The sequence below is a fragment of the Gamsiella multidivaricata genome (assembly GCF_025024155.1).
Source record: "Gamsiella multidivaricata strain RSA 2152 chromosome Unknown BC939scaffold_4, whole genome shotgun sequence".
NCBI lineage: Eukaryota > Fungi > Mortierellomycota > Mortierellomycetes > Mortierellales > Mortierellaceae > Gamsiella > Gamsiella multidivaricata.
The window spans coordinates 290,218-304,429 of NW_026251712.1; the positions used below are offsets into that span (position 1 = coordinate 290,218).

A 14,212-nucleotide genomic window follows, 5' to 3' on the forward strand; every position below is an offset into this window, starting at 1 on the left:
CTTCTCAGCTGCATGGGCGACAAAGTGCCAAGTTCATGTTGCATCCTTGACAAGCACCGGACTCATGGAATCAGCTGAACATCGCTCCTGCGCCTATGGTTTACGGCATCAGGTACCACTTACAGCAGCAGTTTAACGGACTATTGGCATGCCAGTATGGACTCGACACAAGTGTTGACCAGTGTTCCTGAATCAACATAGACACGCTGCCTCTCTGCCATCAAGTCGAACGATGGCAAGAGCAGGTTCATCATTGGAACGCAGGAGCTTTTGAAGCCGAACGAGGTAGCACAGGGATATCTTTTCTTTTTTCCGCTTTTTTGAGGGCTTCATTGTATAAGAAGCTCTAGCAATTGACACATATACCTTGATCTCGGCGTGCGCGCTGTAGATCCACCTCCTGACCTTTGACGAGGACATGTTCGAGATCAACACAACGATATTCAGTCATCCTCATGAAATTTGGGATATCTCAGCGTCCAAGGAGGATCCGGATCTGTTCTTCACCTGTTACAAACAAGGTACGGGATATCCTGTGGAATCAATGGACACCCAAAAGATCGTGGCGATGACATTGGGCACGCAGTGAACAGGGGATTTCTGTACTAATGGCTGTTGTTTGACAAAAAAAATGACTAGTCGAGGGCAACCGGATACAGAGCAAAGCATCGTTGTGGAGAATGAATCAGGAACAAATGGATTCTGAAGAGATAGATGTCGAGCGACCACACCACCATCAACTGCGAGGGGAGCTGGAACATGTGCTGAGCCTTGACGTAGCGGATGGGACTGTGAAGAAGTAGGTGTATCCCATGAGCTCTGTCTGTACCGCGACATGTATGATATATGTATCGGAATGCGCACACTCATTCGACCTTGGAAATGACTTTTTTTTTTATGTGTAAGGGTTATCTGGCAGGATAGCACGGAAGTCATTTCAGTAGAGGACTGGCGCATATGCATATGGGACATTGATGTCAAGCAAGGAACAGCAAAGGTATTTCATCGGCTTTTAATCCGCTTTATTGGTGTCGCTCGCAAGGATTGCTTCATTGCCAACTGAGCCATCTACGCTATCTCTTTGTCCTTAGTTGACCGGTTCGATTAACGCGCCGGATAAAAACTACAAATTCACGAGTGCTGTGATGAATCCGCATGCTCAGGAAGTTGTGGCAGTATATGGACGATCGATCCAGGGCTGGAACCTCGGGTCATTAAAGTAAGCATTCAGGCACAATAGATTTTTGATCCAGAACAGCAAAGCACTTGTTGAAGACTGATATTTGTTTTGTATGTGGGGATATCTTCTAGACCAACATTTGCTATCGAGGATTCACAGCCAGCGCTGATTCTTTGCGTCGACTACAATCCGAACCGGCCCTTTCAAATTGCAACAGGGGGAGATGATTGCAAAGTCAGGATATGGGATGTACGGGACCCGACTGCAGGACCAATCATGACTATTCAAGATCACACCCATTGGTAAGCATTCTGCAAAAAAAAAAAAAAAAAAAAAAAAAAAAATGGCCCTTCGATTCGCATTGACCACAAAAGAAAGAGACAAAGATGCTAACCGAACGCCTGTTTTGTTTTGTTCGTTTTTCTTGACCCGATGTCCGGGTGTCCGCTAGGGTGTGGTCTGTGGCATACAACAAGTTTCATGATCAACTGGTGCTCACGTCCAGCTCTGACTGCCAGGTGAATCTGCAGAGTATTGTGTCGATTTCTACAGGTGCGGATTATAAGCATGGCGATGCGAGTGATACAGAACAGGAGCAGGACGAGGATTCAGAGCTGGAAGACAATATTCCTCAAGAGTAAGGGTCGCTCTCTATTTGCAATGGTTTCTTTGTCCGTTCAATTGGTTTACTGAGCTCAGACGTGCTTTTCTGGCTCTTCCAAACATGTCAATGTAGTGCTCCCACGGATGGACTTGTCCAGGCGTTTGACCAGCATGAGGACTCGGTGTACCAGGTCGCATGGAGCAGCGCGGATCCGTGGCTGTTCCTGTCGCTGTCGTACGATGGCCGCGCAGTGATGAACCAGGTTCCGAGCGAAGAAAAGTTCAAGATCATTATGAGCTGAATAAATAGTACAAAACGAAAATAAAATAGCGAAGTAAGTAGCACACAAACATGGTTTGTGTGGTGCAAGAAAGAGATACGAGCTACACACGCACAAGTCCATCTCTGCTCTCAATGCACAAAGTAATAATGCAATTACTGCCATCTGCTCTTCATACTCTGTTTCTGTCCAACCTCCCTCTTTGTCTTCTTTGTCTCCTTTCTTTCTCAATCAGATTCCTCATTCGAATTGAATCTCCAACTCCAGGACCCATCCCTCTTCCTTACTACCTACCTTACCATCCATCTCTATACCCTTCCCTTCCTCTTTTCCCATCCATAACATTTCACCATGGCCACCGAAATCGGTAGGATGATGAACAGCGGGATGAAGCTCTCCTCATCTCCTCTTCTCTCGCTTTTTTTTTTTTGCGCTTGCGCATTCCAGCAACCTGCAACTGTCATCTAATGCCATACTGTGTCCGTCCGTCTCCTTCTCTCTTCCATGTCCCTTTGTATCGATCGTATAGCCAACCAAGTCGTTCCCCCATCATCCAAGGTAACGCTCTACTTCTCATTAATTGAATATCTCCAGTGCCTGTTTTCTTTTCTGCTTTTGGGCCCTCTCTCTCGTCGAACGTGCTTCCTGCGAGCACTGGACACAGACCAGCCGTCGAGAGGTCGTGTCTGAGTCGCATAGCCCTGAAGGGGCCATGTTGTGCTGTATCTATTGGATCCTGTATCTGACCACAAAGTGACAAATGGTCTCATTGATCGAGGGATCATTACGTACCATGGCCTGCTCTTGTGCCTGAATTAGCGGCAGTGTCTGTCTCCCGACCAAAAGCGTTTCATGGGGCATCGATGGGTGAACGGGAAACGGTAGTTGATGAAACCACACACTCACGATTTGATTTGATTTGATTTGTCTGAATGAATCGAATACCCCTGTAGTCATTGAGCAATGGCGTCCTCCGCAAGAAGCTCCAGGGCTACGTTGGCTTTGCCAACCTGCCCAACCAGGTCCACCGCAAGTCTGTCAAGAAGGGCTTCAACTTCACCATCATGGTCGTCGGTATGTTACGGTCCTGCGCTGCTGCAACAGTACCAGGCGTGGTACCCAAGCTACTCTCTTTCTTAATTTCTGCAACTGTTTCGATGAATTTGGAGCCTTGCTCTCTTCTCTTTCTATCTCTCTCTCTCTCTCTCTCTCTCTTTTGGTGTTTATATCCCGGCTGCATTTTTGCTGCTGCTCCTCGTTGCTGCTCCTTTATTTTTGTCTCTCTCTTTCTGGAGATGGGCTCGCAGGCAGACTTATTTTTACACCATCAGCAACCGTCCGTCCTTTGTCCCTAAAGCACGCCCGGAATGCACTTGAACAACGAGCTTTCCCCATGCCTGCAGCTGTCCTATCATATCAATATGCAATTGAGCTTTCAGTTATTGTCAGCAGCGCATCCACGTCCAATACATCGAGCCAGACAACAGAATTCCTGACACATCATCGATTTTATCGTCCGTGCTTCTTTTTAGGTGAATCTGGTCTTGGCAAGTCGACCCTGGTCAACACTTTGTTCAACGCTCCCTTGTATCCTCCCAAGGAACACGCCCCCCTCTCTGAGGAAAGTCCAAGAACTGTCGGTATCCAGGTCTTGAGCACTGATATCGAGGAGAATGGTGTTCGTCTGAAGCTCAACGTCGTCGACACCCCTGGCTTTGGCGACTTTATCAACAACGAGGAGAGGTATGTGTGCAAAAAAAAAATCGGCAGACAATGATTTGTGGCACAATGGAGGTGTTGAACTCGCCTGCTAACGACTGTTTGCCACTATCTTGGTCATTACTGCGGACAATAGCTGGAAGCCCATCCTTCAGACGATCGAGGGCCGCTTCGATGCTTACCTTGAGCAGGAAAATAGGGTCAATCGCAGCAAGATTACCGACACTCGCGTCAATGCTTGTTTGTACTTTATTGCGCCCACGGGTCATTCTCTCAAGGCTCTGGATATCGAGTTCATGAAGAGATTGCACAACAAGGTCAACTTGATCCCAGTCATCGCCAAGAGCGACACCATGACCAACGAGGAGATTGCTGCGTTCAAGGAGAGGGTATGTTCATGGATCTGCTGAGTATACATGATTGGGGGGACGCATGAGGCTGTTTGGCTGACGCTATTGTTCTCTTGGTATTCCTATAGATCTTGCTGGACATTGCCCATCACGACATCAAGATCTACCATGCCCAGCACTACGACTCGGATGATATTGAAACCATCAACGAGACCAAGGATGTCATGGTAAGACTTTTTACGATGCTATCAATTCAGGCATAGCTATAAAAATCTTCGCCTTTGCTAACCCGTAAATGACTTTCGCCTCCTATTGGTAACCCATCCAGAGCAAGATTCCGTTCGCTATTGTCGGATCGGACAAGGTCATCGAGACCCCCGATGGTCGCCATGTCCGTGGCCGCAAGTATCCTTGGGGCGTCATCGAGGTCGACAATGAGGATCACTGCGACTTTGTGAAGCTGCGCCAGATGCTGATCCGCACACACATGGAGGAGCTCAAGGAGTTCACGAACGATATCCACTACGAGAACTACCGTACAGAAAAGCTTCTTGGTATGGGCTACCAGCAGGATCACACTGTCTTCCGCGAGGTCGATCCTATCGCGAAGCTTGAGGAGGAGCGTGCGATGCACGAGGCCAAGCTGGTGAAGATGGAACAGGACATGAAGCATGTCTTCCAGCAGAAGGTCCAGGAGAAGGAGGCGAAGTTGACACAATCCGAGGCAGAGCTGTATGCGAAGCACAAGGAGATGAAGGACGCACTCGAGAAGCAGCGCATGGATCTGGAAGATAAGAAGAGGAGGATCGAGCAGGGTCGCCCCATTACTCCAGAGAAGACCAAGAAGAAGGGCTTTGGCTTTGCTGGAAAGTAAACATACCCGTTGATATGCCCCTCAGAGTCTCAAACGTAGATCTGAACAGAGAAAGGTAAGGCGTCGACTTGCACGCACTCTTTTTTTTTTTTTTTAAGCTTGGTTTTCTGGCATGTCAACTGAACGGCACCTAACACGCTTTTTGTTTTCTCAATCTTTTTTTGCATAGCCTTGCTTTCTGTAACGTATACCTTCCTTCACCATACATGTCCCTGTTGCGCGACAAGAGCAGCGATGCTGCCAAAAAGGAAACCCCCCTTTTTTCATGAACTCCTTGGTCTTTTTCAACTCTTTATTACATTAATAATTACTTTACGCCGACCAAAGCTTTAATGAGTAAAAAACTAAACTTTTTTATACACTTTTGACTCTGTTAGAAAAAATGAAACTAATCTTTGACTATGATTCTGATGCCTCTATTCGTGCTACCTCTTGCTCCGTCTAACTGAGTTTTTAAGGCTCAATTTTCTGTAACAAGAGATAATGAATGACACAGCTCTTTTTCATACCCGCCACTGTGTCTACGCTGCCGCTCCACACGGCGCTCAGTGTTTGTTGCTGTGAACGCGTCAGCTCCAAGGGGCCACTCTTGGCGCTCTACAAGACAGAGGCCGGCGCAAGCCATATTATGGCCAGTGTTATGGTCTCTCTCTCTCTCTCTCTTGACTGCATTGTTGGCACTTGATGGTCCTACCTTCAACCTTTCCTAAGGCACCGCACCGGCAACGTGTTATAGATATCCCCCCGTTCATCAGCATGCATGTTATGGGCCGCCATCTATGCATGTCGTAGTAGGAACAAATCCCTGTGCAAACTATTATCACCAAGTTCGTGCAAAAAGTCGTGTTATCTTCTTCTTTAAGGCTGTTATGGATTGCTGATGCAAAAAACTGGGGCCCTTCTCGTTTCCAAACTCTGCATCCCCTCCCCATCACAAACACCGGTCTTGTCACTCCTGGCTGCCGCTTCCCCCCCTCCTGCATCCAGCGGCGTTCATTTCCCGCGAGATGCCCTTGTCAAGGGGTTCGTTCCTTTCACCTGCTTGAGGTGCCGCTTCTTTATCTTGAACAATACATTACTGATGAATAAAAGGAATGGAACTGTTGCTGGACTTCCAGCACCAACATGATGTGTCTCTCGAATGAAAAGCGTAGCACTCTCCAAACGGCGCTTTGGTTCGGCATTGGTTGCTACCGGTGCTGGCCCTGGTGCTGGTCGTAATTTTGGAGGGGCACACGATTGCTTGGGAATGGTCTGCTCCAGCTCATGTACGTTTATGACGCTTGGCTGTTGACCCTGGGATACAGTAGGATTACGAGATATGGTGCCGCCGTTGTAGGTAGGGTGAATAGCGAGATAAAAAGTAAGCGGAGAAGTAGGATGAGGACGACAGACGAGAATGTGAGGACAGGAAAGAGTGGAGGGAGGGGAGGAGAAACTTTTTTGGATGTTGTTGGCGGAATTTTTTTTTTACGGGAACCCTCTAAGGACAAGGGATTTCGTTGAAAAAGTAATAAAACAAACAAAAAAAAAGAAAGGCAAGACGGCCGTTGGGGGACGAGCATAATGGAAGAAGAAAGAAAGAAAAGGGACGCGATATCAGCAAACGCAAACCGCTGATGTTGAAAAAAGGCCGGGGTGCCAGGGTGGATGCAATTTGCTATGCACTTGAGATCACAATCAGGGGCGTGAGAGACACACGACGGGGAGAGGTAGCGGTAGACGCCGAGAGGAAAAGACATACGACGGAGCTGAGTGGCCAGTGCGGGGTCTGCACCACGCTCCAACGGCCGTCTTGATGTTTACCCAGAAAAAAAAAAAAAAGTCGCGCGTTCGCGTCGCGATTCTTGCATATATAGAGCAGAAAATCGACACTTCAGATTCCTCTCTCTAAGTGCAAGAATTAGTGCTTGAGTCTCATATACTGCACAAGATTTTGCTTTTCAAAAATCGCAGCCAATGGGGATTCGCCTCCATAGGCTCACAGGGGATCTAGCTCAAATGGTAGAGCGCTCGCTTAGCATGCGAGAGGCACTGGGATCGATGCCCAGGTTCTCCAAATTCTTTTTTTTTTGCTTTCGTCGCCCGGTTGTACTCTTCCTCGTCCCCTTTTTTGCGCCCAAAACCGTGGTTGTGTGGTTGTGATTGTTGCTTCATTAATAACAAAGCAAAGATGCAATATCCGTATTGTAGCTCCAACCATATTTCTAGCGCCAAAACGACGACAGCATCTTCGCAGCCCTGAAGGTAATTCGAGGTCCATCGCATCCCAAATAGGAATGGGTTGACACTCTTACTTGACAACCTCTGCAGGAAGTCCGTAAGATACTTAGTACATTTGCCGAAGATAAAGGGAATAATCTATTTGACAACCCGGGTTGTCACTCTTATTTGGCACCCCATGCAACCTTTTGCGACCTTGGGAGAAGCCTTCTTCATGACGGAAAACAGGGTTTTATCGATGATGGACTCAGCGATGACGAAATGGGAAATCATTTACATTGTGGAGTCCTTTAAGAGACAGATGACGATCTAGCTTAAGGAGCCAGGGCCAGGTACCATAAGGACTACTGGCATAATCGACATTTAAAAAATGTTGGAGTTAGTATAGGGAGTATAGGGGTTGTCAAATAGATTGTCCCAAGATAAAGACAACCTGAGTGTAAACAACAGACCTTCTGAATCAGCCGCCGTGTGAAAATAAGAAAGGTATTACTTGGGCTACAGGCCCGATTTTCAAGGTAAATGAATTAAATGGGTTTCCTGGAAATTGACTTGCGTGTTCAACGTGCCAATTGGACTTCCGCATGGGCTGTCAAATAAGACTGACAACCCAGGTTGCCAAATAGATCATTCCAATAGGAATGGTCTACGTAAAGGCCACGCAGTGTGCTGCCAAGCACTTTCCTGCCCCATGGTACAAGGGCTTACAATTATCTATGTTCACTAGGGGATTTTCGGCTGAGAACCTGGGGACACCTTAACTGATGTATTTTGTTAAATTTCCAAAGCAATTTGAATGGCGTTGAAGATCATACGGTGATACCGGTGCTCCAGAACAGCCACAATCGGACTGATTTCACACTTCCGAAGACCTGGTGCGAAAAAAGAAAGTCCTCTTCAATCGCTACAACCACTACGAAGATCAGCCCGAGCATCCAAACTCTTGACTTTAAACATGTCGTGGCGGATAAGAATAAGCTCCTTCCGCTGATTAAATATTAGGCGTATTTGTGTGAAATATTCCTTCCTCCATTGGATCACTATCATCAGTTTTTTGTTCTCGCGATTTTAAACTGGTTCGCAGGGAGATTGGAGGCTATGAAGGCCCCTCTCTATGTTCTCTGCGTGTCTGTGATGGAGATGGATGAAGGCCTGCGTGTTTTGAGTGAGGTCATGGGCCTGATTTGAATAGAGCGTCCAATTTTAAGGAAACTGATAGTGTTTGAAGACTGGATGCATGAGGACAGCTCGATCCCACTTTCAGGACTTGTTTAAGAGCCCAGGACTCGAGCCGAATTGAGGTTATGTAGGCCATAATCGGACATTGAGATGCCCCGTTGGATTCAGAGCTGTTTGTGGATATGGTTGCCAGGTTACATCAGCTCCTTTCTGCACAGTGGTGGTTAAAATCTTTTGAAGCTGAAATAGAGCCACCCAAACATTTGGACCGTCATAAGATTAAGAGCGCGCTGTGTACAGCTGGAATGAATGCGAACGGATTAGGGTGGTCCGGGCTGGAGGTCTGAGATGGTCCTCAGCAAGTAGGGAAAGAAACGGTCTGCACAACCTCTTCGTACACGCATGCCGCATTCTTTATTTTTATGGTTGAAAACCAGAATTGGTTTCTCTGGCCCATGTGGTGGGTGCTATACATGGCGGTTGGTTCAACTTGCGTGCCTTGTCCGAAGAACTGTGAAATCAGGGGCTATCTCCAGACGCGGAGTAATTGGCCCTGTTCCCACGATTGCGTCTGCATATGTAGGAAGTGCTTCTTGGATTGTCAAGGCCACCCCTATGAAATCCATAGCGGCTGTAGTGGTTGTCGCAGCAGTCGTCGTAGTCGTGTTAAGCTGTGGTGCAGGTTCTAAGCGGACCGCCAGTGGTGAGTGAATTGATCGGATTAAGGACGTGTGAACAACGGCATCTGCATCGCCTGTCGAGTTTGAGATTGCAGGGGCCGCCGTAAAAGGAGCGCTGTAAAGCGAAGGTGTAATTCCGATAGTCGAAAGAGGATGGGATGTTTCGATGGATAGGTATAGCGCCCTAGTATGAGAAGCGGGAGATGTTGACATTGAAGCGGAATATCTTATTGCGTGGAACGATGTAGGTAAGGCTGGATGAGGTAGTAAGAGGCGAATAATCGAAAGCAAGCCGGTGATAAAGAGTGAGGTAGCATGAGGTGGAACGGCGGCTAATATAAGAATGCAATGTCTATGTGGCAAATGGCCTGCGGGTCGATGCAGCCCTCGCATCTGTTACACGGCATGCATATTTCAACAACAGCCCATAGCCGATCAGAGCATCCTAAAATCAGGTGTGTATGTACATAGTATATACGTAGCTCATAAAGTTGAATTCCTGTCATGAACCCAACAGCGCTGCCTTCTTGAGGATATTCGTGCTTGTGATCATGCTATCTGCTTGCTATTGTCATCGGATAGGGCAAGATGAATTGCTAAATGTTCTGCAAAATATTACCCATTCTCATTGTCCTTAAAATGTTCAAACGGCGTCCTGGTCTTTGGGCTCATCTTTTTGTACTCGATTTCGATAACAAAGCAACAACCACAACCACGGTTTTGGGCGCAAAAAAGGGGACGAGGAAGAGTACAACCGGGCGACGAAAGCAAAAAAAAAAGAATTTGGAGAACCTGGGCATCGATCCCAGTGCCTCTCGCATGCTAAGCGAGCGCTCTACCATTTGAGCTAGATCCCCTGTGAGCCTATGGAGGCGAATCCCCATTGGCTGCGATTTTTGAAAAGCAAAATCTTGTGCAGTATATGAGACTCAAGCACTAATTCTTGCACTTAGAGAGAGGAATCTGAAGTGTCGATTTTCTGCTCTATATATGCAAGAATCGCGACGCGAACGCGCGACTTTTTTTTTTTTTTCTGGGTAAACATCAAGACGGCCGTTGGAGCGTGGTGCAGACCCCGCACTGGCCACTCAGCTCCGTCGTATGTCTTTTCCTCTCGGCGTCTACCGCTACCTCTCCCCGTCGTGTGTCTCTCACGCCCCTGATTGTGATCTCAAGTGCATAGCAAATTGCATCCACCCTGGCACCCCGGCCTTTTTTCAACATCAGCGGTTTGCGTTTGCTGATATCGCGTCCCTTTTCTTTCTTTCTTCTTCCATTATGCTCGTCCCCCAACGGCCGTCTTGCCTTTCTTTTTTTTTGTTTGTTTTATTACTTTTTCAACGAAATCCCTTATCGTAGAGGGTTCTTGTTATAAAATCTTTCGTAACGAACGCGCGTCCCAAACCTATTGCCTCTGTAATGCATGCATGCATGCATGTGCCTACCCTACTACCCCGCTACCCCGTTGCCATTGCGACTCATGGATACTTCAGCCATGTCCAGCGCTCCATCGTTTTATAGTCCTCGGTATATGTGACACAGTCTTCCGTATCCGCCCCAAACTCCAATCGATGCTCATTGCGTGGATACGACCCTCGGTGGTGTGCTTCCTCTTGTTTTGAATTGCCCGTCTCAGCAGCCTATACACTGAGCTGACGTACGAAGTTTCGTCGTTAGTTCCTAATGACCGGCAACCACAATGACAGCCACGTCTTCAAGAGAAAGTACTCAGCGCCTATCTAATGCAAAATGGCTTACCAAATGAGAAAAACTTACAAAGAAAACCAGACGCTGTCTCCTGTAAATTCCATGGTAATGATAGCAAGGGATATACGTGGAAATGGTTGAAATTGGTTTACGAAAAGACGTGTTTCTGAGCTATATTCGCTTACCAAACTAGTTGCAAGGGCAAGCAAAAAGGTCGGAAAGGAAGTCTGAGAAGGCGACTGAGCTGGATTCATAAGTGTCACAGTTAGATGATAGAAGAGCATAGAGAGACGCGGAAAACGACTACCGTCTCCCCCTCAGTTGGTGCAGTGCATCCCTAGCTTTTAAAAAAATATATAGGACCAATAACTGCTACTTTTTTTTTGTTTTAGGTACAGTATTCTAACTATGACTAGTGGTATAAGTTGTACACGTAAATAAAATACATTTGTCAGAAAATGCTTGCTCTATTGCCGCCTAAAAAGACTTGATCCACTGCTGGACCCAGCATTGCTCCGTGCTGATGCAGTGGCCTGGGCTACGACCTTGAGATCCGTCCTGGAGCCGTAAAAAGTCCTACCCGGTGGACACGGTGATCGCATGATATTCTCTGTTATGTCCTCATCATCATCGTCCTCGCTTTCATCATCTCCAAAATCTCCTCCTTCCCCTATCCGCCGATGAACAGGGGCAGGGAGACGGCTCCCTATTTGCTCTGAGGATTCAGTTGTCGATACCACCTTCCGCTGGGAGACCGCGCCAGCGAGTCCCATAGACGAAATACCACTAGACCCGTTGCTCGCTGCAGTCATTCTTGTCTGATCCTCACTTTCGAACCCACCAAATCCGTCATGGTTCAGTCCCAGACTGCTCTGTGTCATGATCGTATCAGAATGATAACCTAATTTTGGTGCCGGAGGTGGATTGCGATTCGCAAATGGGGTCAAGAATCCACGCGAGGAAAAGTCCGAGTCAGGGTGAGTCGCAGTGGTAGATGGTGTATCATGCATACGTGTCAGCATACTCGCGGTGCTCACAACCGGTGTCGATAGTATATGTGTTCCTGCCCTTGACCTTCCAGCGCCGAATATGAAGTCTCCCATGTTAGTCGTCTGATTTGAATTTGCGATCCCTTGGTGTCCTGTCGCCTGCGACATGTTTACGGACGAGGTTGCGGCAGCGGAAGCAATGGCAGAAGCAGCAGCTCGACTGGCTGGGGAAGGAGAGGTTGGGTACATGGGCCGCCGCAAAATTGAGTGCTTCGAAAGACCCAGCCCACTGTTTGTTGACCCCGCAGACCTTGGACTGTCGAATAGAGTTGGAGTCGTCGCCTGATTAAATCCAGCGCCAATACTTTTCCTGCCACTCTGACCCTGACCGCTGCCAAGGATGCTGCTCCGAAACAGGTTTCTTGAATGATCGACAGGGGTTGCCATTGTTTGCCGCCTGTTTGATGACGAGGCAAATCCGGTGTTGAATGATTTCATGAAGATAGAGTCGATGTCGGTACGGGGATTTCTCGCTGTTGAGCTGTCGGCGCCTGCTGTGCCAATTGGTGTGGATGTCAAGTGGGATTCACTTGCGGCAAGGGGTGTCGTCGATGCTGCCGATGTTACTGATACTCTAGATGAGACCTCCGTTGTTGACCGTGCGGATGTTGGTATTGACATAAATGGCGCGGAGACCTTGGACAGCAGGGATTTTGATGTTACGCCTGTAGTAAGTGTAGTAGCAGGTTGTTGAGGTTTGAGTGATTCCCGTGCCTTATATTCCATCATCGATTTTCGAATATCGGGTGGTGTGACCAATGCAGCAAGTAGAGGGTCCTCATGTTCTTCCTGAGCTGGATCGGTTTGTGATTGGATTTGCGATATGAGCTGTCGACTTGGACTCTGACTATCCTCACCCTCGGTGCCCTGTCCTTTCTGAGGTCGTGTGGAGTTGTCGGGGCCCTGAACGTTGAATGGTGTTGAAAAAAAGTCCTGAACGCTGACCATCTTGCGCGGACTCTTTAGCAGGCGCTCCTTGTTGCGTTGATGATCACTTAACGAAGCCCAGCCTCTTGAGGAACCCTCCACCGCGTTCTCCTGGTCTAGCATATCTCCATCGCGACTCCGTTTTTTTGATCCGCCTATTGCCGACTCATCTGCTGTGTTTCCCATATACTTTCTCATGATGGCTTCATCCTCCTCGTCATCGCTGATAAAAATTGGCTGCGGAATCACAAGTCCATCCCTCATCCTGATCCTGTCGACAAGGCTCTTGGCCACGATTGATCGGGGAGTCGTGGGCAACTTGGCCTCCGGGACCGAGAAGTGCAATGTTGATGGTGGTGTGATCACGTCCTGATAGTCCTCCTCAATGTCAAACTCCACAAAGCCCTCGCTCTGATTGTCTCTCGGAGGTCTCGGACTTTGTTGTGGTCGATGTGAAGTGCCAGCTGGAGACTTTGGCGGTACAGGATCAGATTGGGTAGTGTGTGGCATAGAAATGGGTCTGTCCTTGAAGGTTATAGTAGGTGTGGTGGATCCTGGATCTGTATCGTTTGTGTTGAATTGATATCTCGGTCGGTCTGGTGTTGTCTGTGCATTAGTGGTTTTCAATGGCGCTTCCTCGTTTGCTTGATCCTGGATGTCTGGCCATCGAATGGCAGCTGGAGGAGTGATGTTGGCTTCAACCTGTTGACACAAAAGGCTCCGATCCTTAGGCAACGGTGTTGGTGTCGAGGGTATTGATCCCAGTGGACTATTCAAAAAGTCGGGCGAGAACCTTGGAGAGGACAAGTTGATTGAGTCGATACGCCGACGGTTAGTTGAATCATCGCCTTCGTCGTAATGGGCTCCTTCGCGCGAAAGAACACTGTAGTCGGGCGTTGTTGAATTGGCCTGTTCCTGAGATGAGTCCATGGCAGCCTGTTGTCTCATCCTGGCTTCTCGGACTTCCTGCGCTCTGCGACCGGCAGTAGGTATCGAAGGCATTGATGCTGCCTCGAAAAAACTAAGCCAACGCCTGGCATGCTCCCAGACCTCACGCGACGACTCAGCATAACGATCAATTTGTGGGAGTATCTTGGACGATACAATGATTTGACAATCCGAGAAGCTTTGATCTGTAGGGGTTGAGATGTTTATTGTTAGTGATGGCCCTTCTTTGGTTCACCTAGCATCCTCAGCGACCATCCCATGATGATAGAGAAAAAAACTCGAGACAATGGGGTTGGTTACCGATCTCCTGCAGAGTCCTGGTGATGCTCTGCTCCAGCCGCTCAATTTCGTCGAGGACCTCCGCTGTCGACTGCGGTGAGGAGGACATTTGAGGGATGTCGAGAAGTGACGCGAAGTGGTGGAATGGTGTCTACAAAGCGCTGCAACGCGTGCCTATTGTGTTTGTGTATGCAGGGATTAAATCCCTCGCGA

The 14,212-nt window shown here is 48.0% G+C and overlaps 3 protein-coding genes and 2 non-coding genes across 5 annotated transcripts; 3 read left to right on the plus strand and 2 right to left on the minus strand.

Annotated features, from left to right (window-relative positions):
* Positions 1-12: 12 nt before the first annotated feature.
* BC939DRAFT_186043 (WD40-repeat-containing domain protein) lies at positions 13-2,464 on the plus strand. Its single transcript, XM_051550489.1, has 9 exons — positions 13-112; positions 202-285; positions 392-521; positions 640-799; positions 907-997; positions 1,092-1,219; positions 1,312-1,482; positions 1,632-1,817; positions 1,917-2,464. Exons 1-9 carry the CDS (start codon positions 65-67, stop codon positions 2,083-2,085), a joined length of 1,167 nt encoding a protein of 388 aa, XP_051416928.1. The 5' UTR covers positions 13-64; the 3' UTR covers positions 2,086-2,464.
* On the plus strand, positions 2,189-5,383 carry BC939DRAFT_186021 (Septin-domain-containing protein). The gene is made up of 8 exons (XM_051550488.1): positions 2,189-2,431; positions 2,594-2,622; positions 3,018-3,138; positions 3,597-3,807; positions 3,920-4,172; positions 4,262-4,360; positions 4,462-5,062; positions 5,177-5,383. The coding sequence occupies exons 1-7, from the start codon at positions 2,416-2,418 to the stop codon at positions 5,005-5,007; spliced, it is 1,275 nt and encodes a 424-aa protein (XP_051416929.1). The 5' UTR covers positions 2,189-2,415; the 3' UTR covers positions 5,008-5,062; positions 5,177-5,383.
* Positions 5,384-6,993: 1,610 nt separating this feature from the next.
* On the plus strand, positions 6,994-7,066 carry BC939DRAFT_t17. Its single transcript has one exon. It is a non-coding gene; the product is annotated as a tRNA-Ala (tRNA).
* A 2,807-nt stretch (positions 7,067-9,873) lies between these two features.
* Positions 9,874-9,946, minus strand: BC939DRAFT_t21. The gene has a single exon. It is a non-coding gene; the product is annotated as a tRNA-Ala (tRNA).
* A 1,317-nt stretch (positions 9,947-11,263) lies between these two features.
* Positions 11,264-14,108, minus strand: BC939DRAFT_498896 (uncharacterized protein; the record flags this gene model as incomplete). The annotated part of the gene is made up of 2 exons (XM_051559877.1): positions 11,264-13,905; positions 14,021-14,108. The coding sequence occupies 2 exons, from the start codon at positions 14,106-14,108 to the stop codon at positions 11,264-11,266; spliced, it is 2,730 nt and encodes a 909-aa protein (XP_051416930.1).
* Positions 14,109-14,212: the final 104 nt, after the last annotated feature.